This window comes from Styela clava, chromosome 6 (assembly GCF_964204865.1).
Source record: "Styela clava chromosome 6, kaStyClav1.hap1.2, whole genome shotgun sequence".
Lineage (NCBI taxonomy): Eukaryota > Metazoa > Chordata > Ascidiacea > Stolidobranchia > Styelidae > Styela > Styela clava.
This window is the reverse complement of record NC_135255.1, coordinates 9,334,021-9,361,956: the sequence shown is the minus strand read 5'-3', so window position 1 is coordinate 9,361,956 and position 27,936 is coordinate 9,334,021. Positions and strand designations below refer to the sequence as shown.

The window sequence follows — 27,936 nt, the reverse complement described above, 5'->3', positions numbered from 1 at the left end:
TTCTGTGAAAAGAAAGTGTTGAAACATATATATTTACTACTGTCTTCAGAGATTGCTACTTTGTTATTCCCGCCTGCCGTTCACGTAGGCGTGACATTCATTCGCTTTGTCATCCGTGTAACTCTATTACACGGTGATACAGGTTAAATAAACAAAAATTTGTCTTGAAAGATGTAAACTTGCGCGAAAATTACCTTTCATCGGCAAGAATCAACTGAGCAGGTGACAATTCACCAAACATCAAGCGAGGACCAGTGATTTTCGAAGTTTACACCTCATAATGCGTCGTGTCTTCATAATTAAAGAAAATATACATCTATCATTCATTCAAACTAAGTTTGATGTTCGATCGAAAATGCCGGCAAAGTTCTTTGACGTGGCAACTCTTGATATTATCTTGACATTGACATCAAAGGACAGAGATTATAAGCTAGAGACGGTAGGATCTTACAAAACACATTTAAGGCTACTTTTGTTTGTTTTCTTTTTGCAATCTATTAATGTTAATCTTCTTTTAGGTCAATGAAGCGAAGTGTACGTTAAACGAAATGTGCGTCGCCGCCATATTGGATATCCGAGACTTTGTCGTAAATCGACCGGGATGTGAAAGCAACAGCCATTTTGTTTGTCTCCCAATTTTATTTAGCTTTCTGTTATCTCATAATCACATTTGAAGTTATGTCATTCATATTACAATTCTTGGATTCGAAATTACTTTAAGAGAAGCATAAACAAAAGGGTTTGTATTTGTTAACCTTAAGACAGTTAATTCCAAATTAACAAAATTTGCACACTATTTCTGATTAAAATAATTTGAATCACAATCGATAATGTGAACGAAAATATCATGTTTTTATAACGGAAAATCGAATATTGTCAAACTTCCTGTACTTTTCCTTTTTAATTTTAAATTAATTTCTTAGGCGAACCACTATTATTAGCACCAGACAAAAAGCGTAACAGACTGAGTTTTGTCTTAAGTAAGCTCATTAGATCAACACTTAATTATACGACAAACAACGAATTATAGCCTTTTCCGGTGATTATACCCTAAATAGTATTATGAAATTCCTTGCGTGCGCTTGAATTTGTGTGTTTGAACTACATAATCTTGTTTAATTATCTTTCTCATATTGGTTGAAAAGATTACTAATTTTCTCAAATTATTAGCTGGTGGTCCAACCTACTAGAATAATATGTGTAAACTATTCATTAATCATTGTTGCCAAACAAACAGAACAATTTGTTCAAAATATTAAAACATTTTTTCCAAATTATTCGCCCACAGAGCAATTCGCTTTTTGTGTATGTGTGTTAAAATCCAATCACATAAAATATAAATACGTGTAGATTAAAACTCATTTGTATCTTATTAAGATTGGCAGACATTGCTAAACAATGTCGATATGTTGGATCTTAATCTCGAATAGACCAAAAGCATTCTGGTTAACTCTACCGTAAAATTCGACCAGTTATATTTTAGTCGGTTTGCAAAAATTGAGAAAAAACAATTGCATACATATTTACGTTGCTATTAGCATGTTTTCGCTCTTGGAACGATTAAATTCTTCCATTACTAAAATGAATTATAGCTACATGCTATTTCAGATATAAATAATGGTAAAAAGTGATTTCTGATATCAAATTTTGTGAAAAAAGTAAAACCGCCGCCCTGTAGAGGTGCTATCACAAAGGAGATCATAGACAGAAAAAGTTATTTCCTCCGCGTATTCTTCATGTTAAACAAGCGAAACTTGTCATCTCAGAAAACATTATTCAATTATTTCGCGCGTTTGTGCAATTTATAATCTTATGATTGTATTTAATTGAGCATCATGCACAACTCTCTACTCTTTGGGTGGTTGCTCCCGCATTTCAAGTGAAAACGATCAAAAGCTTATTAGTTTGGCTCTACTGCTAAAGAACACATTCATACATGCTCCTTCTTCAATTTTCAGTAATATATCTATAGCAGGGGTAAACAAGGTCTTCGGACCAAGGGCCGAAAATTTTGCCCACTTAGACTGGCGGGTAATGGAAGTGTGACGTAAAAAGTTGCATTTTATGAACAATATATACAGTGTTGCAAAAAAAGTGGGAAACAATAACCCGTGTGCCCAAACTAAATTCCAACAAATTCCTTGAGCTATTTTTTTTCAGCTAAATATCAAAATTTGGTTTTAGTTTAGTTCTGATTGAATTACCGAACGGGCCGGATTTGTCCCACCGGCCGTAGTTTGCCCGTGGTAGATATAGCATGAGTAAGCGAACCCTTGCGCACGCTAAAAGAGCAGAAGGTTACATTTATTGCATATATTTAAAATACATTTTTTCAATAATTGCACATATTATTTACAAATAACATTCAGTCAAATTTCACCGCTAAAGAAATATGTGTTAGAATAAACAAACAGAAAAAATATTCATATGCAATTACAAATTCTAGGAAAACAATTATTGTTTTTAATATATTAGCATATTCTATTTTAGTAATCTAATTCTTACTTTTCAATTTTAATCAATCGACTCATTCTGTGCAACATGGCGGTTGACAATAGAGACAGCTCTTGAGAGACACATAGCGAAATCATTGTTCGATGGCAACAGCGCAATAGTATTTTGACTTGATAATAAAAATGAAAAAAGATATAGGAGAGCGTTTACGCAAAAAAATGTTGATTTCTAATAATTCAGTGCAGCAATGAAAACTGAGATAGTATAAATTTCCACAGAACCTTGCGACAGATCTAAGAGAAAACTGTACGCGCATTTAACATTAAACATACAGAGTGACCTCCAAAAACGGAATCTATAAATATTTTAATTACTTGAAAATGGAAGAAAACTTAATTTTGTTCACTCCTGATTGTGTATAAATAATACCCAAAGTTTCGTAAATCTAAAACGATTTATACAAAAGTCATTTTCTCTCTAGAATATATATGTTCCAAATTAACTCATTGGCGTTATAACAGACTAGCATCTGTTGCGCAAAATTGTCAATCACTCATATGGTTTTCAGCTGAATCGCACCTTCTCATGTCATGTCATGCCAATAGCACAATAATGTTTATTGAGACACAGCACTTTCGAAGGAAGTCTTATGGAGATCGTTACACTTAGTAAAGAGCGCGACATTGATAATCATTTCATGCTATAATCAATCAGTCCGTGGTGGTGCCGCAGAAATTCTGGATATCGCGTCGTCTTGGACGACGTAGAGGGATTGATAGAGGTGACCAGTGGTTCAAACATGACGAGGCGAACCCTTAAAGCTTAAACACACCAAATAACCATTGCTTCGCAGAGATAGCGCACCATCATATTCACACATTATCGTTAACTTTTTCATGCGCGACAATACCTGGTTTTTAACTCCGCAAATAGTATAAAATTCGTGTCTTATCTCAATAATTTTATGCCACCTCAAAATTTTATTTTGAGGGTTTCGCGCAATAAAATCTCATGCATTTATGCAATCAAATATGTTGATTTAAGATATTATACTAACAGGCAAATCACACACTCCCTTTAGCGATGCGTTTAAGATACCGGATAAACTGTCCAGTTTGTCGCCATTTTTATCACAATGGCACTGTTGTCGATTTTCACGACGAATCTGTAATTTGTATTCTTTATTAAACTTGAAACTTGTTACCGTTTTTATTTGGACTTGTTTACTACCGAATAGCCGTATGAAACGCAAGCTTGCTGGTTAACGTTTACCGGATTAACCGCGTCATTTGCAATACCACCGGAGTGTAGATTTCTGGCTGTTGCTACATCACAATATGCGGAGGAAACTTGAGCTTGGGTCTGAGCGGACGACCCTGATTGTGGTGGGAGTGTCAAACCTGGTTCGTATCTTTGAGAGTTTCTGAGAGAATATTGCACAACCGGAATCCGAAGTGGTGCCGTGAGCTTTCTGTGCCTGTTGGACGAAAGAAATAATAGAGTTATTTTAAACGCGTAGTTACTACTACTAGCTAGAAAAAAACATTATTTTCAACTAAACTGAAGATAAGCAATCTTTACTATTGAATGCAAATATGTTATCGTCTAATTGCCTATTATTTATCTTACTAACTAAATGTGATACCGAAAACTGTATGCATAGGCCTACTTGGTGTTTCAATATATATATCATTCTTAGTATAAAAGCTCTATTTGTACCTTTTAAACATCCATCCAATTATTCCTAATGCACAAAGTAGGAGAATACCAAGGACAATTGGTATAGCATTTGAAAAGGAGCAGCTTGTTTGAGCAGTAATCGTGCTATTTCTTGGTCTGGTGGACTCGTTTGTGGTTTGGCTGTCTGCAAATGAAAATATTTCAACATCTTAAAAAGTCAGAGAATAGGATATAACATAGTTTATTAATTAGCGTAAACAAAGGTGCATACTGCATCGATGATTCTAAATAATTGGGGCTCACGTCGCATGATCACTCAAGCTCGATTAATCCGCCGTACTATGATATTTTGAGGGTATATATATGTGTGTAGCACAACCAAACATCGAAGTCAAAGTACAAATTGTAAAATCTGCCGAATTGAGGCTGAAATCATTATATAAGGCTCGCTTCACCAATACATTATAAATCGATAGCTTTAACAATAGCATTACATCTGATCTCTTTTACGCGTCCAATAAATTAATTCTTAGATCTAAAGTTGGAATTATGTAAAGGGCAGTAGTTGATAATATAGTCGATTTTAACAACCCGGAGCTGTCCTTTGGGTTTGCACGCATAATGTCAAACTGTCAAGTGTCAAATGAAAAATTCGGAGACACTTAAACTTTATGTTTGAAAAAAACTGCATTCTCCATTTGAAATCTAGGATGTAAAGCCACAAAATCACCTTCGTATCCACTGATGAAATTGTATTGAAGTGTGAAATCGTATAGAGAATACAACGTTATCTTTGTTGGGAGCTCGTCTACGATTCTCCATTCATCATTCATACATTTTCCGTAAATGTTAGATTTTTCTTCATATATTTTATTGAAGTTACACATCGAAGAATTTCTTGAGTAAATATAGCAACGATGTTCAACTAAACACGTTTTTTGATCTGTTGATGTAAGTTGTTCTGAGTTGTTACTAAGTTTGGATTGAATAATGGCAGGAATGGCTAAACTGATGAACTGTCAACCCATTAACGTTACCACTATCCTGCCTCTTTTAGATATTTTGGTCGTTCATTTTAAATCTAGACAATTTTGTTTTCCAAACGGTATTCTAGAAGTAAAAAAAAGGTAATTTTCTTTTTCATTTTTAGTGCGAGCGGTATTGTTTTTGATGATAAATTAGCAAAATACTGGCCAGAGCTACGCAAAATTTTCGCAATTTACAGTATCTAAAATAGCCCTAAGACAACATTCTTCCTCGGTCTCGGAGCTCCTAAAACAAAATTGAAAATCCCTGACTGAGCCACTGACAATGCAACATAGTGCGTGATTCGCTTATTGTTAGCTTGAATTTAAGCCTATTCAATTATCAATTTTATTCATTGGCATATATATATATAAATTTTGCATGGTGGATGACTTTGTGACCTGTGGGTCAGTGGTTCACTTTTCCTGATCTATAGGAGAAACCATCTTTGATATTTTAATTTTATATAATTACATTATGCTTGTTAAAGTACATTACTTACATAAATTGAAATTACTTTATTCAATTCTCACCTAAAATACTCATATATGAATATACATCCGAGCAACGGTACCAAGTCCTAGAGTTTTTGGACACATACAGGAAAAGAGCACATTCTTGAATTTTTCTTCCAGTGAACGTCCATTCACAACTAACATGCGTTCTACTGTACACCATGCTGCCCTTTGACTGATTTGATGCGCGATTGAAGCATATTCTTTCCGCTGTTATACTTGGGATATCGCCTTGGAATGAGATGAAAAAAAATAGATTATGAGTGTTACATATTTACTTATCTACCGACCAAACTGCTGGAAAACTAAAGTATATATGTGCAAAAATGCGTATTGAACATTGATAGTTTTACAAGTTTAGTATAATAGCAAATATTCAAAAATAAAAAACAATACTATCCCGAAGCACTTACATTGAAAAACGAAGATTACATAAACTATGATAACACTCTTAAACTGGTTCATTTTTTCCAAACCGCGCATTGTTGGCGTTTGTGGAAAGTCACATCATAGTATTATGATTTATTTATTGAACGAATAACCTGCCAGTGAAACGTGCTGTAAATGAAAAGAACAATTCTTCAAGAATGGCGTGTCGAACACTGCAATTAGGACAACGCTACGTAAAACGAACTCTTGATCTTGTGGAATCGCATTACCTTCTTTATTAAAATCTTATAAGACTCTTGATCTTGAATATGGCGCACAAAATTTAGTCCCAAGTCTTGTTTGCTGCTTACAAGTTACCATTACCTTATGAAATAAAGTGTGCCCTACTCCTGTCTGAATTTTTTTACTGATTTGACTAAAATTTAGACACTGCATTTTTAAAGTCTACAAAAAGATCTTAAAATTCAAAACACTTGCTCGACATGTATAGTTATAGTGCATTTCACAACCCAAGTTTAATGTGAAAGAATATAATTATAATAAAGAAGTTATTTTTGAGAAATAAGTGCCGTCTTGGTGTTTTTACAAAGTTATTATTAACGACAATTTTGCCCATTTTTCAATTGACGTTTCACTTCCTAATAAGTTGTTTTTAGCATTAAAAGTTAACGGACATATCGCTTTGGAATTGCAGATAAAAAAATGTACAATTTTGAAAACCAGCGTACCATCTTGTGCACTTAAAAATACTTTCACAACATCAAGTAAGTGGCAAAGTAGAACAATGCAGATTTGAAAACATCTGTAAAAGAGAATCAAAGTCTACAAGCAAAATTTGATTGACATCATAAAAATCTGATAATGACTCCTAAAATTATAGAATATGGCACATGATATAAAATGTTAATCGTGAATTCCACTTTGCTTTCCAGTGGTTTTCGAATTTAGGTAAAAATAATTCGAACAGTTTTCATACCGAAAATACACTTCTCTCGAGCATGTGTTCATGCACAAAAATGAATCTTCGATTAGATTTAGAGAGGATAAGATAGATAGATCAATATTGCAGCACATGAGTCCGTAACTACCAGCTACCTACTTAATCACAAAAAACTTTTGTATTAAAGCTTCTAAAATTCTATTACTCGCGAGCTTTCTCGAAAATGATGCCAAGTTAAAAATTCCATTTGATCGAATTCCTAATAAATCCTACCCTGGCATTGCGTACACTGCAGTGTCACCAACAAAGCGACACTAAACTCAATGCTATATCAAAGTGTCATACATACTGTACCTTAACTCTAAGTAATGCTTCTTAGATATTGTGATTGCCTGTCAGTTTCGTCTAAGACTTCCCTTCGATACAATTACTTGCTTGACTCATGCTTTCGCACGTATGAACTATTATTATTATAAAGTATTGAATAAGAGATGCTTATATGTGCAGAAATTCATCCCATTTATTTCTATAACCAGATATATATCATTAGAATTTTATATGTATAACGGATGCTTTATATAGGGAAATCAGAGATATAATAGAGAAGAATGGAATTTGTCCTTTTCCCTTTGGCATGGACATAAAGCAAATAACTCTTTGAACTCTGAATTCCCAGTACTACGCCACTCTCTCACCCTGACTGACCTCCCACGGCGTCGCATCGATTTGACTGGCAATATTTTACGAGATGTTTTGATGAGATGTGTAAGCCTATTTTTAGTCCCATCTACTAATTTTTTGTATTCTGGTAAGATTTAATACCTTTTTTCGAAATCTATCATCAATATAAGTAATATTTTGTATTTTGAGTTCAGATTGTGTCATCATTGCATCAGTTTCATATCTACGGCCGCAGATAAAACCTTTATATTCAGACGAATCTTGATCGAACATAGTGAAATTGCTAGAATATAGAGGCCATTTTATATTCGTGTGGCTCAAAATGAATGGCCAAAGTGAAATATTTGATCCTCATGCATTTATGAGGTTCCGCCGGAAACATCAAGGCTAATTATTCACCCTTGGATATCATGAAAATTGAATAAAAAAAACTGATAACGGGAACGCGGAAAACATGGTGGTACCAGTAGCTCACCTGGTCAGTGTTTTACATTTTGCGGCCTCATTAGATTTTCGAAACTACTGCATATACGCTACATTTCTGATATCGCTATATTTACAATGGATTTTCAACGAAAGCTTCGTCCAGATGAAATATTGGATAGTATTCATCTATCGGAAGAAGAAAATATGGCACAATAAAGTCCAGCATTGGCGCTAAACAATGCATCCATCGATATGTTCCATCATTCCGTTTTTAGAAATCCGAATTTTTGCTATTCGTATTTTTCATATCTTTATGCAATTAAAACGGCGTTACGAGCATGCGGGGAAAGTGTATTTCGTATATGTAAGCGTGCTACGTGCAGACGTAATTGTTTAACGTCGCTGCGTTACGGCGTAAAGGTGTTAAGTCGGTATTTACGTCACCTTGACGTCGGCTCGATCTTGCAACAAACAAAATCACGAACAAAAATGCTTCTAAAATTTGAATGGTGCAACATAATTTCAATCTAATGGTATCACTGGAAAGCTATATTCAACTTCTACAAATGTTGTCGATAATGTACTAGGTGAAATAGAAAACAAACTGAAGTTTTTTCAATTAGATTTAGGAGTTTTTCATAAGTCTTTTATGCTTTTCAATTTTGCCAATTTTCACAAGATGATCACAATATTTTATCTTAATTTTAAAGTTATACTTAGTCCTGTAGATTATCTTTCACACGATGTAATACTTGTCTAAATATAATATATGGTTCGCAAGATATGAGGGTTTCAAAGTTGCATAGCTCATGCGGGATGCCAAAGCCGCTAAAGCGGCTTTCAGCGTCAGAAGACTTTCAGGGTTAAGAGAGTTTTAAATTTTACGGACACAATGATGAAGTATTTGGTGACTAAACAAAAATTTAAAGATATCCATGATGAAGCGTTCCACACATTTTTGTCTTAATTTCCTTTAAAATACATCCACGTACAGTATAAAATGATTTAGTATGTAAATTTTACCGCTTCTTCTTAGCCCAATATATTTTTCACTTTGGTAATGGTTACGCATAGGAATTTAGTTAAGATATACTGCTAACCAGTGGTGCGATTCAAATTTTTTGTCAGTCGGTTCTGTTACAAACAGAACATTGACAGTAACCAGTAGTCCTAGCCGGTTCGCTGATCTCAGAAAATATCGTTAGACGGTTCTATAGAACCAGTGCAAACCGACTGAATTTCACCACTGCTGCTAACGACATTACAACTCCGACATTAATAATCCAAAGCGGGGCCAAACAACGATACTTTGGTTCTGTTTTTTCAATTTCTCTATTTAGAAACTTTTGAAGTTGACCAAGGCAACAATTAACACATAACTCGCCTCACCCTCACTGATAAATAACCACATTTTTATTACGCAATAATAATTAGTCATGCATTGTTTCAATATGTCATTTTCAGTACAGATTATAAAAATCATGAAATAAACTATAATTCAATAAAATAATTTTAGCATTAAAAAAGTAACCATTATTGAATGGCATCATGGTGTTCTTATATATGAGTGAACAATCCTTCAGATAATCTTTTGAACAAAAGAGATTGCCGGAATTTCAGTTGTGACGTCACGTCTGGTTGAAGTCGTCGATTTTCGCGTAGTTGCTGCAAACAAGATAAATCTATATTAAACAAGAGAGCTACGCTCAAATATATGGACACGTCTGTTCGCAGTACAGTACGGTTTACCGTACCGTCAGATCACAGTCTACAAATATATTCACACCAAGCGAAGCAGTACAGTAGGACACAAAATGGCGTCCGATGTCAACAGAACGTTTAATGACGTCATAGCAAACAAAAACAAATCTCACAGAGCTAACAGGAATATTTAAAATGAATAAAAGTAATAGCCTTCTGGTGAAAAATTTTATCTTCAGCCACTGAAAATTTCAAAGCAATTGGTCCAGTATTCGAAGAGAAAAGCGTTTTTTTAATATTTCCACTAGGTGTGTTATTCTGTGTCAAACAACACGAACAACATAATATTGAAACGATCGTTATGTCCACTACGTGTCCAATAATATTGTCACAGGGTAGTGAATAATCTGACTTAAAAAAATAAAAATGTGTACAAGTCGAGTTTCGTTCCAAATTAGCTGTCTAGCGTAATGTTGAGACAAATCCCGTTACCGCCCAGTTAAGCGCAAGCCAGCTTTACCGATTTTCTTGCAGGGTCAAAGTTCAGCAGCTTTTCACCAGAGTCGGGAATCGTATTCTCAAACTCTGCTAGGTGGGGTCAAAATTCTGAATTCACTGGAGTCGAAATTACAGACTTTCAATGGTGATAAAATGAGTCAAAACCTCCTACTAAAACTCAAAAAACATTAGATTTACTGAGCGTTCTTTATAATCTATCAAAGAAGATCGATCGATTCTGTGGACAAGTAATTTATCGAAACTGATTCCATTACAGTCACGTTATCCCTAGCTTTGAAAAAATCATTTCACCTGGTGATCATATAGAAATCGTAATCGAGAAACATACACGAGACTGAATTGTATCCTTGCACCAACATAGAACCGCTGGCCGTTTGAAATATATGGTTTAATTCCATTTCAAGGAACTTAAATCATGACTTTGTTGGAGTGAAAAAAATATATACCTCAAAAACTGCTTGCATATCATTTGCTGCGTCTTCCGTACTTCTGTGTGGATGTGAACTGATATCATATCCAGCTGCTGAGCACATATCTTCCAATGTAGAAATATTGCTTTGGGTCAATCTCAAATATCCACAGTTCAATAGGCCCCATGCCTTCTCCGCAGTGAACGGCTCAGGGCTTTGTAAATTGAATAAAAATCAATCAATCAATCAAACCATTTGTTATTATTCATTTAGGCAAACGATTACATTAGAATGAATAAAAAAAAATATAAAAATAAACAGAAATAATGAACAAGCGTTCAGACGTTTTGCCCAGAATGGACTGAATAACCGTGAACAACCATACAATTAAAATAGCTGTGGAATTGGAACACTTGTACTTACTGTATCGCTTCTTCTCTTCGCAACATTGCAGCATGATCCATGGTTTCTCGTAAAGTGACGCATGAAGAATGTCTTTTACCTCCACTTCTCACTGCTTTGATACGAGCATTCACTGCTCGAGTGTGATGAAGTCGCCTCCATCTTGCCATTTCTTCTTCTAAGCCCGAAACTGCCTACATAAAATAATAAGTTTTGCTTAACCTGCTAATTTTTGAACTAAACTTATCAGAGATTGCATGTTCTAAAATGTGCAAAATCAACAACAATTTGAGCGTCTGGCGAGCACTTGATTAAATTTTAAAATATATATTTGTAAGTAAAAGCGTTAGGGTTAATACGAAAGAATTTATGTATTGTAGTTTTGTTCATTAAAAAGAGCTATGGAGTCGATTCCAAGTTGATTTTAGTTCCAACTCCGGATTTAAGAAAAATTGTGACTCCGACTTCCGATGCGAGAAATCGAATCTTGATAACAAAAACCTTCACGCGTGTAAGTAGTATAGTCTTTAATATTAGACTGTTGAGAGCGCTTGAGAAACTTAATAATTTTGGAGCGTCTTTGGGAAATTCTGATTTTTTTTTATCATCATTGAAATTCTGAAAATCCAACTCCAAGAAAATCAGAATTTCAACTCCGATAGTTTGGTAATATGACTATAGCTCCAACTCCGAAAAAATTAATACGAACCTTGAGAGAATTTCGAGGAGTGAGATTAGAGAAACCGTGTCCAAGAGATGAACTTGAGAACCCGTGACTTGATTTTTTTAACGAATTAGATGATCTTGAACTAAAATGATGAGCATTATTTCAAGAAAACAGTGCCTCCTATAGTTTCGTATTAAATTGTAAATTACAGTTTTTTTTAAAAATTAACCCATACTGATTTTTTGTGTGAAGGAAAAAACGCAGGTTTACCAAGTGGTTTCAATTCCACTATTATGAAGAGGGTCAAGAATTGCATGTTGGTTTATTTCTCCTGCTGCAAGTTTTTCCCACCCTGTCTGTATATGAATCTCTCGAAAAATGTGGATCATTTGCTATTTCGAAATCAAAATATCGCTGTCCATATTGCGATACCGCCTCTTTGAGTTTGCAATATACCGGAGTATTTTCATGAAACCAAACGAGAAAAGACTTGCTAAGTAACACTGAAACACATACGTTAACTGTTTAGTGCTGCCAGTTTTCGATATGTTAGGCAATTGTATACTCATAGAAGTTGACGCTGTGTCATGGTCCTCTCTATAAGTTCCCAAATCACCTGGTACACTGTGTCTCCTTGGCGTTAATACATTCTGTGCTTCTTTGATAACGTCTGAAAGCACAAACTACATACAATTGTAAATAGGCACATTCATGTATATTGGCAGAGGTTTCATACTTAGCAGCCAGAAGCAGAAGAATTTTTTTTAATTAACTGAACCCGAATCAGAGATCTTTTTTCAGCTTAAATTTTCAACATAAAATAACCAAATTTAAACAAAAGAAAATTGCAAGTTGCATGTACAAGGCTATTTCTGTTTCAATTTTTAAAAAATTTGACTCCATTAACGTCAATAAACAAACACTTCTTTGATTTGCAGTTGGGTACTCCCGTAGTATGTGTACCAGGTTAGGGTTAGGCCATAATTTTATTCCGATTTTCCTTATTTTAGTTTTATTACGAGTTCGGGACTGTCTGCGTCAGCCAAGTGAATATACCCCCTGCCCATAGTCTTCAGTCCCTTCACACAACTTGATGAAAAATAATCGAAAAATCAGTAAAGGGCATATTGGTACATTTACTTCTGGAGCGCCGGCAGTTGTGGCACGTACTAACTCGTTGGTTATGTACGCGAACACAGGTATTCTCACCACCCCCGTTAGTGCAACATTTGCATATGCGTAAAATTTCAAAATCCAAAATTCCCACTAACCATATGAAATTTTCTGGCTTACCATATGAATGGCTTTTATAAACCTAATGATAATCAAAACAACGTACTTGTTACTATGTTATCCACGGATGGCTTGGTTTCTTGTCCAAAATGAACTCGTCTGGTCTTTTGCTCGCTATTTGGTCGTGATGTGCTTGGCCACTCTCCATTGTTACTTTTACTCTTCTATTTTAATTAAAAAAAACTTTCATTATTATTCGGAAACTTATTTCACAAAGCCCCTAGAACTGTTCACTGGGCGCTACAATTGAGCTGAGACATTCACTAGGTACTGTAGCGAATGTGCATTGTGTAACTATGAATTATAATGTATTTAACCCTTTCATTTTAATAGTGTGTTCCATTCCCCACAATAGGTCATTTTATTGTAGCAACACTGATTACTGATTACATGTACTGCCTTTCTCGTATCGACCAATTTGATGACGTATCGTTCCGGCTTGCCGAGAGGGCTGCATAATATTGTGTTTAGATCCACTTCTGTTTTTACTGCGTTAAGTGTGATGTGTTTTGGTTCACTCCTGATTTACTGTGTTAAGAGTTAAGTGTGTCTCAATTTTATCTGTTTTCGGAATTTGGATTGTGCATCTTCCTATAATATACAACAACGATTAGCATCAACACTGTGTGCTTATTATCGTCTGAAGGAGTCCAGATTGGAGTCACATTCCATAACGCGTGTCAAAACAATAACGCGGGAATCGAACTTAAACATATAAGGTGAAAGTCTTTATCCCATCATCATCATCATCTCATCTCTTTCTCCCTATATTTTGATGACCTCCGACGTGTAAAGACACGCAACCGCTTGGAAATTCAATTCAACAAGTTGGAAAAATCAATTCAACAACTGGAAAATCAACTTCATGATGGCAATTCAGGAATTCAACAATGAAGACAGCAGCCTTTCCAAGTAAATACCTTTTCATATTTATTCTCGAGACGTTTTCACGGACAAAGGATTCAAACGAACATTATATATTGTAATTTTACTGTAATGTGTAATTTTTATATAGGAATGCCAGATACACACTTTATGCGTTCGTTGCGTTCCGTCGCCGCTAGATTTTAGTGTTACGCATGTCAAGTACCAGACAGTCGCAACGCCTTAAACAAAAGCAAGATTCAGAAAGCAGACGCTCTGATTCAACCTCACTTAAAACTCAACCACAAAGGATAAGTGTAGCAATACAAACTACTAAAATTCGTTCACGCAAAACCACACAGTGCACAATGACATCTTCGCCTACAACTACAGAACATATTTCTTCTGAGAACACTACACCAGGATCATCAAGCTCTTCTACATCTTCAATAACTACAGAGAATGTCAGTTCTGAGAACCCTACACCGCGCTCATCCAGTTCTTCCACCTCTTCGAATACGGAGATGGTTATGTTGCCTGATAACTATATAAAATTTTTGACCTCGAACAAACGCGAGCCTATTCGGGAGCACGCTGTCAGGCAATGGATTGATAATATTACTGCTTCATTCACATATTTCGGAATCATCGATCCTGATTTTAAACTCAAATATGTAATTCAGAGTTTCACACCAGACCAGTATGCTAGAATGGAGGAGTTTATGCCAGATCGAGACACTAAAATAACGAAGGATGAATATGATAACTTTATTGACACTATCAAACAAATTTTCGAGTTGAATTTCATCGACCAAATCGAGGCGTTAGGCCCTAAATGCAAGAATATGACACCTACCCAAATATACAGCTTAATTTGTCGTACACTAGATTTTCACGCTTCAAAAAACCCGATTCCGGAGCAAATATTACGGTTTTATTTTGTTCAACTTGTACCAGAGCCAGTGGCGATTTTCGTAAGGCGACTTTTTGCAAAAAGTGGAACAAAACGCTCCATGAGTCAAATTGTAGACATGGCAGAAACATTCTGGGATACAAATTCCGCATCAGGCGTTGCTACTAATTCTAAAACAACACCACAATCTGACACAAGAGCTTATTCAGAGTTGTTGGCAGAGATGAAACAGCTTAAAACTCAGTTAGACAAGGTTACACAGGAAAAACAGCAAACCTACCGCTCAAATTACAACCGTCAGCAGAGAGGCAATGATTACCAGGACAGACCACCTCAGAGATACAACAATTTGAGAGGACCGCCTAGACGCGATCGCCAATATCGTGGTCCACCCCCGGAACTTCACGGTCCGCCTTTTCGACACAATAATGGACCGCCAATGAACATTTCTCAACAAAACACGGACCCCAATCTCTGTTACTATCACGCGACTTTTGGCGACAAAGCTTACAAATGCAAAGGTGTAGGATGTGCCATGGCTCCTCAAAATTTTCACGAAGATCGGGTCAAAGTTGTCGAAAACCCGAAAGAATCTGTGCAACATCAAACTCAGCATGGCAACAACCAACTTCTCTTATGTACATAATTGATGAATCGAGTCGACGTCGATTTCTTGTCGATTCTGGGTCATTTTATTCAATTATTCCAGCTGATTTTATACCTATAAAGAAACCACTTAGTCATTCCCTTTATGCCATCAATGGTACGAAGATACCATGGTATGGGACTCGTTTGTTAACCCTTGATCTTGGAGATGGTCTTACCTACAACTTTGATTTTCAAATCGCGAAAGTGCGAACCCCAATCATTGGCATTGATTTCCTGACCAAATACAACTTATTACTCGATGTGGGTTCAGCTACATTGAAAAATCCACGCTCTCAACACTACATTAAAGGCAGGAGAACCTTTATGCCGACAATTGCTGCTTCATTCATTTCACCTAGCCACGATAGTCGAGTTACAAACTTACTACGGAAATATGAAGATATTACTATTCCTAAACATACATCTGTTCGCTTTAAACACAATACAGTACATCGAATACAAACAAATGGACAAATTATTTCAGCCAAACCAAGAAGAGTACCTTTTCACTTACAAGCTTCTGTGGAACAAGAAATTAAAACTTTATTAGCCTTAGGAGATATAATTCCATGTAATTCCGTTTATAATTCTCCAGTTACCATCGTTCCAAAGCGGGGTTCTAATGCTATCAGGCTGTGCCTCGATTTTCGACTTTTGAATTCAATCACGATCAAGGAAAAACACCCCGTGCCGCACCTGTACGATTTTGTCAATAAATTGCATGGCTGTCGACATTTCACTACACTTGATCTCACAAAAGCTTATAATCATATTCCTATCTTGGAATCGGATCAACCAAAAACAGCCTTTTCCTGCAACAATAAAATGTACATGTTTAAAACTCTTTGTTTCGGGCTAGCATCTGCCCCAGCGACGTTCAATTATTTCATGACCGAAGTTTTAGCGAACATCGACAATATATTTGTATTCTTCGACGATATTCTCATTGCAACCAAGAGAGAGGAAGAACATTTCAGAACACTACATCAAGTTCTAGAACGCTTACACATTTATGGACTTACTATAAATCCAGATAAATGCCATTTCAACAAATCAGAAATTAAATTCTTAGGCCATCATGTTACGCCCGAAGGAATACAACCCTTAGCCGACAAGGTGGAAGTATTGCAAAAATATCCTCAACCGAACACATTGAGAGAATTAAGATCTTTTATTGGTCTTTGTTCATATTATAATCGTTTTGTAAAGAACTTTGCTACCATTATACGACCTTTAAATGAGATGACAGTCGGGAAGCCTAGTAAACGTTCTCGAATCAAATGGAATGATGAATCTTTGAAAGCTTTTGATGACATTAAACATGCTTTAGCCAATGCTACGCTGTTGGTTCATCCACATCATCAAGCACCCATTTCTTTAATTACTGATGCATCTGACATTGGAATATCAGGTGTTTTGCAAATGTTTGAAAATAATCAATGGAGACCTCTGGGCATGTTTTCGAGAGCTCTTCGTGGCCCCCAGAAAATTTATTCTACTTTTGGCAAGGAACTTTTGGCTATTTTTGAATCTATCAAATATTTTCGGCATGAATTGACAGGAAGAAAATTTCAATTAATCTCAGACTCGAAAAGCCTGGTACAGGCTATTCAAAGTCCGAAAGAGCGATTAATCCAACGGGAGGCCCGTCAGCTTGAATACATATCAACTTTCGATTTCACAGTAAAACACATTGCCGGTGCATTGAATATCGCAGCGGACACATTGAGCCGAATAGAAATTCACCCCGCAGAGCATGGTGGAATAAATGCCATTGTACCTCAACAGGAAATTATCCCGTTAACTGACATCTATAACGCACAGCAAAACGACCACGAGCTGAAGCAACTTTTAACGAACGCAAGCAAGCATTCTCTACAGTTAGTACAATTTCCAGTCCCAGGATTGGCGGGGAACATTATTTGTGACGTCAGCCTCGCTGGCAAACCTCGAACATATATTCCAACTTCATTAAGATATCGCATTATCAACCTAACTCATAATTTGTGTCATCCAGGAATATCAGGAACTCAACAACTTATAAAAGACAGTTATGTCTGGCCGAATATGAGTAAAGACATCCGTGAGTTTGTTCGTGAGTGCATACGATGCCAGAAAGCAAAAGTTCAACGACACATACGCACAGAATTGAAAAACATCAAAGTTCCAGATGAACGTTTTAGCACTATCAACGTAGATTTACTTGGACCACTCCCCAATCTCATGGTTATGTTTATTTGCTTATGATAATTGACAGATATACAAGATATCCAATTTGTGTTCCATTGAAGGACAGTTTGACTAATACAATCGTACACGCTTTCACTAATAATTATATAAGCCATTTTGGTGCTCCTAGTACCGTTATTACAGATAATGGACCGCAATTTACATCAACAACTTGGAAAGATTTCATGACATTCCTTGGTTCAAAACATATATTGACAGCGCCATATCGTCCTCAAGAAAATTCTTTAGTTGAGCGTCTCAATCGAACTGTTAAAGCTTCTCTTAGAGCTTGTGAACATCCATCTGACTGGTTTCCGAATTTGGGTTTTGTATTACTTGGCATTCGATCAGTTGTTAAAGAAGATTTGGGTTTCAGTCCTGCTGAGTTAGTTTACGGATCAACATTACGCCTTCCAGGACAGTTTGTGGAACCGCAGCCAGACGCGACAAATACTGACCCTCATACATATGTAAATAAACTTAAGAGATTTTTCAGAAATCTCTGTTCAAATCCAACACGCAAACAGCCTTCAAGGAAAACTTATATACCAAAGGACTTGAGAAATTGTAGCCATGTTTTTATCAAAATCAGTCGATCAAGAAAAGGACTGGAAAACTTCTATGAAGGACCCTTCCAGGTCTTAAAACGTGGAAGTAAGCATTTTATCGTCGACCGGAACTCAAAGCCGTATGAATGTTCAATTGACAACTTAAAAGTTGCACACCTACCAACTTCTGACCTATGGCATGCAGATATTGAGGATAGGAATCTTGGCGCCAAATCAAATGAACCACCGGCGAGCGATGTCACTGTTTCGCGCCCACGGACTTTCAATTTCAATATTTCAAATAATAATGATACGATATCCGATACAAGCACGAAACGATCAAATTGCGATGCAGAAATTCATTTTACAGATTCAGCACATCGACTGGGGCCGTCTCCGGAAATGTCAAATCAGCAACAATCAAATCGGCCGCGAAGGCTGAGAAAACTCCCACGCCATTTAAGCAAAGACTTTATTCTATCAGGCGAATTCCAGATGGATATCTGATGACCATATTTTACTACACAATACTTTGCTTTGTATGAGTACGCAAGCCGTTGAGGGACCACTGAAATTATGTCACAAATCGTTACATGGACAGACTTACGACATACGCAAACTAGCTATTTGTAACCGACACAAACTTCATACAATGAAGAATTGTTCAGCAAACATCTACGAGACATCTACCCTTCTTACAAATGTTGATATCAAGATTTGTAAACGTACAACGACCTACTGGCGAACCATTTCATGGCTGTTCTTCGTCAAGCGCAACCAAAAACACGTTCAAATACCTCAGCCAATGCGCACCAATTCTGGTTTTTGCCGGAAAGGTGTGTTTACATTTGTTTGGAATGTTGAAGATACGAAAGCTTGTAGAGCTCGCAACTTTCCGAAATTCAACACTACCGAATTCTTGTTATATTACAATGCATCGGGCAATCTTACCGATTGGAAATACCGATCATTGCAAACCTTCGAAACTTGTTCTCAACTAACGAAATCTTGCATTGAATCAAACGAAGTCTATTGTGCATACAATGGCTTAGTTTTAAACGTAAATGACAACTGCGAAGACATTGTCAGATTACGTCATAAAGGCGTGGCCGCTATTTGGCCTCATTTACGCTTTATTCGTTGTACCCCTGCTTTACATAGGTTATTTCATCTATCGAAGCTTGCCAAACTGCCGAATGTCCGTTCGCCGTACATTAACAAATGGATTGCTGCAACCAATACAACGACTTCTCAGCATACCACGACAAACCGTAGTACAATTCAACGAACAACAAGAAATACACCAGTTATCCGATGTCGAAATTGACGATGAATCGATGGAAAATGCTAACAACTTCTCAGGTGCGAGCACCCAAGCTCAAATTGAGTCGAAAGTTTGACTGTAACAACCTTTTAATTTATCCCCACCCTATTAAGTCAACTCGATTCCGGCGGTCGTTGCGAATTGTATATGGAGTGTATCTCGCAATGTGTCGCCTCGTTATTAATCATCTTGTATTTTATCAATTTAATCGTTTTGTATTTTATTACTTTTCTCTTATTATTATTATCCACTATAAAACATCAAAACACCTTAGTATAAGAATTTAAATATAACAAAAAAAAACATACAAATAAAATAATTGTGCAGTGTCAGTTTTCTTTTCTGTGTAATTACTTGTTATTAATCAATGCCTTGTTTTTTAGATATCACGAGTTCTTTTACTTCATATAGAATTTGATTCAGGTTCAATTTCAGGGATTCAATGGTTCAATAATCATCTGTCAAATTACTCATTATTCAATTTACAGGATTTTTTCTTACTTATTATTTTATTTCAAATAACCTCTAACGCCAATTTTACAATCTTAAACACCAAACCAATTTCGGTTTAATTATCAAGTACTAAATCCGCCATTTGTTTCTTCTCAGGCCCTTCCTTTAAACATCAAAGTGTTTTACATTCTTTTAGGTCCTTTCTTTCAAGTATTGTCGCCATTTTGTTTACTATTTCGTTACAATTCCATTTTAAAATGTTAAGCATTTCTAAGCAACATAGAGAGAGACCCTTTGAATTTTTTTTCTCGTATTTTGTTTTCTCTCGTAAATGGCGTATATTCTCTTGTATACCTTAACCATTACTCATTATATCGTACTGATATCTTTTATTAATTCGTGTTATTTTGTTTTCTTTCACTTCATCTCTCGGCGGCCGGACTCCAAAATTTGAAAAAATTATCAAGTTAATTTTTTTTACTGTCGAGGGGGAATTGTGTAGCGAATGTGCATTGTGTAACTATGAATTATAATGTATTTAACCCTTTCATTTTAATAGTGTGTTCCATTCCCCACAATAGGTCATTTTATTGTAGCAACACTGATTACTGATTACATGTACTGCCTTTCTCGTATCGACCAATTTGATGACGTATCGTTCCGGCTTGCCGAGAGGGCTGCATAATATTGTGTTTAGATCCACTTCTGTTTTTACTGCGTTAAGTGTGATGTGTTTTGGTTCACTCCTGATTTACTGTGTTAAGAGTTAAGTGTGTCTCAATTTTATCTGTTTTCGGAATTTGGATTGTGCATCTTCCTATAATATACAACAACGATTAGCATCAACACTGTGTGCTTATTATCGTCTGAAGGAGTCCAGATTGGAGTCACATTCCATAACGCGTGTCAAAACAATAACGCGGGAATCGAACTTAAACATATAGGGTGATAGTCAATATCTCATCAACAGCATCTCATCTCTTTCTCCCTATAGTACCATCCGCATTAGTACACGAATGTAAAAAAATTGACTGTGAATTGAATAGCTGTTTCGCTGTAATGTATTTTAGTCTTTTTCTTTAATTTGTGAGCAAAACTAAGTATTTTTATAGAAGAACAAAAGGTCACAAGTGTTGAGTCTTCGGAAGAGGGGCAAGCATTATTGAAATTTGAGAACTAACCTATATGCAGGGTTGTCCAAAACGAATCGAATATTCGAATGTATTCGAATATCAAAGTATTCGAATACCTTTTCGGCTGTTTTTCGAATAATTCCGAATAGTAGCCACTTTTCGCCGTAATCGTGGTGTTTCGTTTTATGGGAATCTTCAAACGACTTTTTACGCTGTCTCACGTATTGTAATGACGATCGGCACTTTGATTGTTTATATTCTGTGCGACCGTACGTCGCATAGTGTTGCGACACATTTGCACGTTTGCGTGGGTGGACATTGCCGACATTCGTTTACGAGGCTTTTAATTTACAAATTCATTTCCATTACGTCGAAAAATTGACAATTGCCGTATTTCCCGGCAATAAGTCGCTTTTCTAGGGGGGCGTCTAATTGAGAAAGTATGTAGTTCTATGTGGTCTGTTTTTATTCGCATGAGTCTTCTCAAGCATGATTTGTGTAACTTTATATTTAATCAAGATATTTAATCGCAGACCGGTTATGGTTACTTTAATATGAGAAACACGGCCACCGAGAAAGTGATTTGTGACCCCTGCCGATTCAGCAGAACACGACAGGGACAGGAAAACACAGCTGTGAAATAACCCGTGGACGTACAGTGTATTACTTATCACATTCCAAAATTATTTCAACATTCGGGTTAATAGGTTGTCCAAAATGATTGCCGTTTACAACTTAAATTTACCGCTCAATTGTTAAAAATAGTTAGTTTGGTAGAATCGATTCTACCAAACTAACTTGATCTGGTTCTAAACATATAAAATTTTTAGCGCATATCAGCATAACTGAACAACAGGGACACAATTTTTTTACCCGTCTTATTGGAGGCCTGTATGGAAAAAAACTTTTTTGAGTGCTAAAAATAGACATCGTCCTATTTGCCTTGTGGACTTATTAGCCGGGAAATACGGTATTTATAGCCGTCATTGTTACGGTATCCAATAAATTGTCACAAGTTGGAAAAACAAGTCATAATAATTCTGATAACGATAGTTAAAAGTATCGATCCTTTACCAGGATGATTTTTTGTTGCGCAAAATAATCCAATCAATGACTGGTACCAGCATTTAAAATGTCATGCCGTATTAATTTAATTCTGTTCAATGTAACTCATGGTTGTATCGACAATCTGTGGACATAAAATGTGTGGTAAACTGACCGATATTATTAAATATTGATTCCCATTTTTATATTGATAAAATAATGGAAGTATTAATACCAAATACCACGGTATTTGTGGACATGAAATACGTGGTAAACTGCCCAATTATAATTAATTTCGGATTCGTATTTACAAAATAATAAAACTATTATAATTCTAAAATGCAACGGCGATCTGTGGCCTTAAAATGTGTGGTGAACTGCCCGATTTACCAACATTTGAGTTGTGATAATAGAATTAAATTAACACGGTCAGGCATTTTAAATAGTGGTATCGGTCATGGATTCGAATATTTTGCGCAGCACAAAATCATCCTAGTAAAAAGTCCATACTTTTAAATACAAACCAATGGCAACCATTATCCAAATTAGTTCCCAACAGCGAGGATAAAGTATAAATTTTTTTTCCGTCTTGTGACAATTTTTCGTAAAATAAGAATCAAAAACTAAATATATTCGGCACAATATCACGGCAATCTGTTGACATAAATTGTGTGGCAAACTCGCGATTAATATTAACTTTTGATTCCTATTTTCGTATTTACAAAATACAACGGCGATCTGTGGACTTCGAATGTGTGGTAAACTACCCAATTATAAATAGTTTTTGATTCCTATTTTCATATTTATAAAATAATAAAAGTATTATTACTCAAACATACAACGGCGATCTGCGGACTTGAAATGTGTGGTAAAGTTCCCGAATATAATTAATTTTTGATTCGTATTTTTGTACTCACGAAAAAGTTGTCACAAGTCGGAAAAATAACTCATACTTTATCCCACTTTTTGGCAAATAATTCGGATAATGGTTGGTATTTAAAAGTATGGGCGTTTTACTAAGATGATTTTGTGTTACGCAAATATTCAAATCCATCATCGATACCACTATTGCCGTATTAATTTAATTCTGTTAACATTACTCGTGGTATATAAAATATATACTGCAATAATCTGCAAATATGAAATGCCTGGTAATATAGCTAGGTTTAACTTGTAGATAGCTGTTATTCCATTGCTTATTATATGGAAATTCCTACATACATTTAGATGAGCTTCAATTAGTGGATTTTATTTTCGAAGTATTCGAAATTTCATATTCGAAAAAAATAATTTCGAATGTATTCGAAATAGTGAACTATTCGATATTGGCCATCCCTGCCTATATGATAAACATCTTGTGACTAAAAAATCTATTCCAGACTCATAATGCCAGGAAATTATTATAGTTATCTCAAAAGAGCATTTATATTTATTGGCCACGGAGGACTATGTTATTATTAGCGGTAAATCATGACAATTTAGGTCCACGATGAGCAGGGAAAAATATAGAATAAAGTTGAATTAAACCAAATTTTGCAACCAAGGCGATGCTGTATCAAACTGGTACAGAGCTAATAGTAATAATTCAGAAAAATTACGTTTTCAATCAGCAAATACAGGGGGAAAGCCAGACTTCGAAAGTGTGGAAAATATTGAAAAAATACCAAGATACGAAGCAGCTGACTTTGGATGAAGATCACCCCAAGCCAAATATGACAAAATTTTGCAAGACGGCAATATTCAAGTTGATATCAAAATATCTTTTCCATTCCAATTTTATATTTGTGAGGTCACGTACTCGTATGTCCACATCTGATTGTAAAATATTCAATAAAATATGTATACACAAGTATTACCCATAAATATTGAAAATTAGAGTTTAAAACGGGAAAAAGACTTTTATGTACATTACCGATGAATTTTCTTTGTTTTTCCACGTAGAACTCGTTAAAGAGTTGGAGTTATGGCTAGTATTTGATCCTTGTTCTGAAAAATATCAAGCATATGTAGTTTAAATAAAAAAAATGAGACCTTGTTTGAATAAAAACAGTTCTTGATTAGAAGAAGTTCGGAAGGCAAAACAAACCTTGTTGAGAAGGTGGTCTCCCCTGTTTAGTAATCCAATTATCGCTAGAAGCGCTAGAAAATGGTGTTCCCAGTCTTCCACAAAAGTTGTCTGAAGCCTGTAATAGAAACAGTATAGGATCTTTTGTATAAAGCCCTCGCCAAAAAAAAAAACTTCGCCATCGCATAAAAGAAAAAATTCAGTATTTATCCAGTTAGGGTTAGGAATACATACTGTGCTGAAAATTTTTAAATCATTTCTAACACGAAGTGCAACGCATGCCGGGTGTGTTTTCTCAAATCTCACATTTTTGCATTAGTGGGGGGAGGGCGCTTTCTACAAAAGATCACAGTAAAATGATCATTTAGAGTAGACATATTTAAGTAAAAAAATTGAGCAAAAATTACAGTTCTGCTATTTATTCTGCTATTGTTATGCAAAATTTTTGGAAGTATGACTTTCCAGTTTGTCATCTTGTCTAGTTCGTTTAGTCTCTGTATAAATCATACATCGTTTTTGCGGGGTTTAGTATAGGCATGTATCTCTTTAGCATTCCTTGCTGTATCTCATAGTAGTACTGTAGTAAACTGCTATTCTACTATTATGATTTGATAAAATATTTTAAAATTTAAGTCTGTGGGGTTATGACTTGCAATGGATGATTTACCACCCTTCATAGATTCACCACCCTTCATAGATTCACCACCCATAGATCATCATACCTTTGTCAATCTACTTAATCGGTTTTGCATCACCGACTCCTTTCGTGAAAATAGAATATTGTCGCATTTCATTTCATCTTCGATTCCTCGTTGTTTCTACAAAAGGGAATACAAAATAATAATTTACCTATAAAAATATGGAGTTTGCGGAAATGGTGATGCGTACTGATTCGTTTTTTCCCATTTCATCAAACAAAAGTCAACCTCGCAGAATCGTATTTTATGTCTTTTCAACATACGGGAATGTAGGGTACTTTTCGTTTTCTCTCAAATACAAACAACTAACTTACATCAGATATGGTAGAAAATACGTTTAATATATATAGACTATCACATAATATATGAAAAAAGTAACATATACGCAAATAGCAATAGCTTACAACAAAAAAGACAGATGAACTAGGAGGGCGTGCAGAATTTATATGAGTATTTGACTACCTTACAAACGAAAACAAACTTACCCAAATATAAATTACCGAACGTTTAGTGCAATGCCCCATGTACAAAATATTAGATTCACTTTCAAAACAAAACATGATTAAAAATTTTACACTCTATTTATTTAGGATTAAGAGACGAAAACATGGGTTTATTATAATTTTTCGCATAAAATGTGATAAATTTTCTCAGAGTCGCGTAATCTTATCTAAAATAGCGACTACTGAATGGAAATCTTAACTAATACGGAATATGTAACATATTACCGATTAAACTTACAGACAGTCACAATGAACTTACCACAGCTAGTTCTTTCTTAAATTTTTGGTTCTGAACGTTGACCCTGTTTGCTGTTAAAATGCTCCTCTCTTCTGGATTAATGGAAGACCACCCTTCTGGGCCATATCTTAATTTTACAGAAGCCGACATGCCGGCCAGAGTAAACTACGGGCATTCGAGTGTATTATACTTCTAGTATCACATTGTCAAGGTTACAGCAAATTAATTGCAATTATGATGTCAGAATGTAACGAATTTGGCCTCTGCAGCAGAGCTGCCACGTCAGATGTTTTATAGCTAGATCTGCTAGATGTTTTGTTCAAGATCAGGATGTACAATTTGGAGTCTAGATGTTAGCTATAAAATATGATACTTTTTTTCAACGTTCCAAATAATATCTGGTGGGAAATAAAAATGCGATGTATATAATTGTTAAACGAATAGTACTGTATTTAGAATTAGATGTAAGATTGATGAAACTTGAATCATATGCCTGATTTAGATGTTTTTTAAGGTCAATCTAGTTATTCTAGATGGTTTTATTCAGACAAAAGTGGCAGCCCTGCCCTGCAGTCTGCAGAGTAATTTAGCATTTATGATAGGCAGATCCACCCAAGGAAATTCTTTGCAAATTCAAACTTTGTACAGCATAATCAATACGACCAGTCGACCATACAATTTTATTTCGATCTTCCGTCTATAGCAAAGAACAAAAAAAAATCACACACAATAGCGACGAAAATATCGGGAAAATAAGCCACACAGGTGAAAACATATATCACCACAATCTTACTGAAGAGAATAAAATGAATTATGTGACGGTGCATGTTGCGAAATGCGAATTACAATAATAACAACTACAAAACTAAGGGATAATCGAATTCATAGTGTTTTTCATTGATGTTGGCGACTTCCTTGTTGAGGCTTATCACCTAATCGACTCAGATATCAAAGGAGACTATTCAAGGAAAAATTTAGGTCTAAAGTCAAAACATTCCGAAAACGTGCGATTGGTGGTCAGTCACATGCTCACGACGTCATCTTTCACAATATTTCCGGCTGAGTGATCTGTCAGTTCATAAATCTATCTTGCTGCTTCGGGCTGAATGTTCGTACCGTACTGTCATAGAGTTACTGAGTTATGATATCCCTATATTTATAATACGTTTTAAATTAGTAAAGAATGCAATGTCACTATAATTACGGTATGTAGTAAAAAACATATCCACAATGTTAGGTTAACTAGTTCTGTAATTAGCGACGTGGTGCCATTATAATTCAGTAATTGCTGAATTGTGTACCGGTAGTGCGACACATAAAATTTTAGCTACTAAACCTGAAAACTGCAAAAAGATGCCCTAATTTTTAAAGTATGTGAATGCAGAAATGTTAATGAACAGATGAAGTTGAATCCATACATAAGACTGTAAGAGATTGTATAGCAAGACCAAATACTGAAATATGAAGGAAATTAGGTTAGCTCATACGTGTATTGGGAAATTGGGTCTAGTATAGTTTAGTACCACAAGTACTTCCAGTGGGCGTAGCATAACGATTTTCGCATATGTTATTCCTAACCCTCACCTGAATATGCCATTCAAAAATTACGTCACTATGACGTCACCATCACTTCATAGGGATTGCCAAAGTATAATTAAAATCGCCCGAAATGACATCTGCGCCGTCGATAAGAACTTGCTAAAGCCGGCGATCTCTCTCCTATCGAGATCGTTGCGACGAGAAAACGAGAGAAATAGCTTGCTCGATTTCGGGTTTTCGTCTGCGCGTTTTGGACGACCATCCGCATACTTCGGTGGGCCTTATTACGCCACTGTGACGTCGGAATGACGTAATTTTTCGGTGACGTTGTCAGGTGGGGGTTAGGATTGACATATGCAAAAATTGTTGAGCCAGGCCAACTAGAAGTGGATGTGGTACTAAACTATACCAGACCCGGGAAATTTTACTCCATGACCACTAAGCAGCAGTAGACTACTGTCTGACTGGACTATACATTTAGAGGGATAATTACATTGTTTTAATTTAATTTATGCCCTCTCTGTTCTTGACTTGATACAGCAGTAGAGATACTGATGGCAGTATGATCACATTATACCTGTATACCAGTATACTGTTATAACTGGTGATAATAATGCATATCAATTCCCGCAA

At 35.7% G+C, this 27,936-nt stretch overlaps 2 protein-coding genes across 2 annotated transcripts; both read right to left on the bottom strand.

The window, feature by feature from the left end:
- Positions 1-2,318: 2,318 nt before the first annotated feature.
- LOC120331752 (uncharacterized) lies at positions 2,319-7,289 on the bottom strand. Its single transcript, XM_039398892.2, has 5 exons — positions 6,089-7,289; positions 5,694-5,906; positions 4,865-5,077; positions 4,174-4,318; positions 2,319-3,931 (listed from the first exon to the last, which is right to left on the bottom strand). The coding sequence occupies exons 1-5, from the start codon at positions 6,156-6,158 to the stop codon at positions 3,664-3,666; spliced, it is 909 nt and encodes a 302-aa protein (XP_039254826.2). The 5' UTR covers positions 6,159-7,289; the 3' UTR covers positions 2,319-3,663.
- A 2,239-nt stretch (positions 7,290-9,528) lies between these two features.
- LOC120331767 (uncharacterized) lies at positions 9,529-25,986 on the bottom strand. The gene is made up of 10 exons (XM_039398913.2): positions 25,786-25,986; positions 25,048-25,143; positions 24,347-24,443; positions 24,173-24,246; positions 13,151-13,268; positions 12,328-12,481; positions 11,854-11,953; positions 11,166-11,338; positions 10,779-10,956; positions 9,529-9,777 (listed from the first exon to the last, which is right to left on the bottom strand). Exons 1-10 carry the CDS (start codon positions 25,912-25,914, stop codon positions 9,670-9,672), a joined length of 1,227 nt encoding a protein of 408 aa, XP_039254847.2. The 5' UTR covers positions 25,915-25,986; the 3' UTR covers positions 9,529-9,669.
- Positions 25,987-27,936: the final 1,950 nt, after the last annotated feature.

What these genes read in the sequence shown, in the direction of transcription:
- LOC120331752 (XM_039398892.2), bottom strand. Translation starts at nt 6,158, where the DNA reads ATGCGCGGTTTGGAAAAAATGAACCAGTTTAAGAGTGTTATCATAGTT. An exon ending in TTCATATATGAGTATTTTAG is followed by an intron (nt 5,078 to 5,693) that starts GTGAGAATTGAA and finishes TTACATCAACAG; the next exon opens with ATCAAAAAACGTGTTTAGTT. An exon ending in TTTCATCAGTGGATACGAAG is followed by an intron (nt 4,319 to 4,864) that starts GTGATTTTGTGG and finishes TTTCATTTGCAG; the next exon opens with ACAGCCAAACCACAAACGAG.
- LOC120331767 (XM_039398913.2), bottom strand. Translation starts at nt 25,914, where the DNA reads ATGTCGGCTTCTGTAAAATTAAGATATGGCCCAGAAGGGTGGTCTTCC. An exon ending in AAAACAAAGAAAATTCATCG is followed by an intron (nt 13,269 to 24,172) that starts GTAATGTACATA and finishes TAATTAAAATAG; the next exon opens with AAGAGTAAAAGTAACAATGG. An exon ending in CGAAGAGAAGAAGCGATACA is followed by an intron (nt 10,957 to 11,165) that starts GTAAGTACAAGT and finishes CAATTTACAAAG; the next exon opens with CCCTGAGCCGTTCACTGCGG.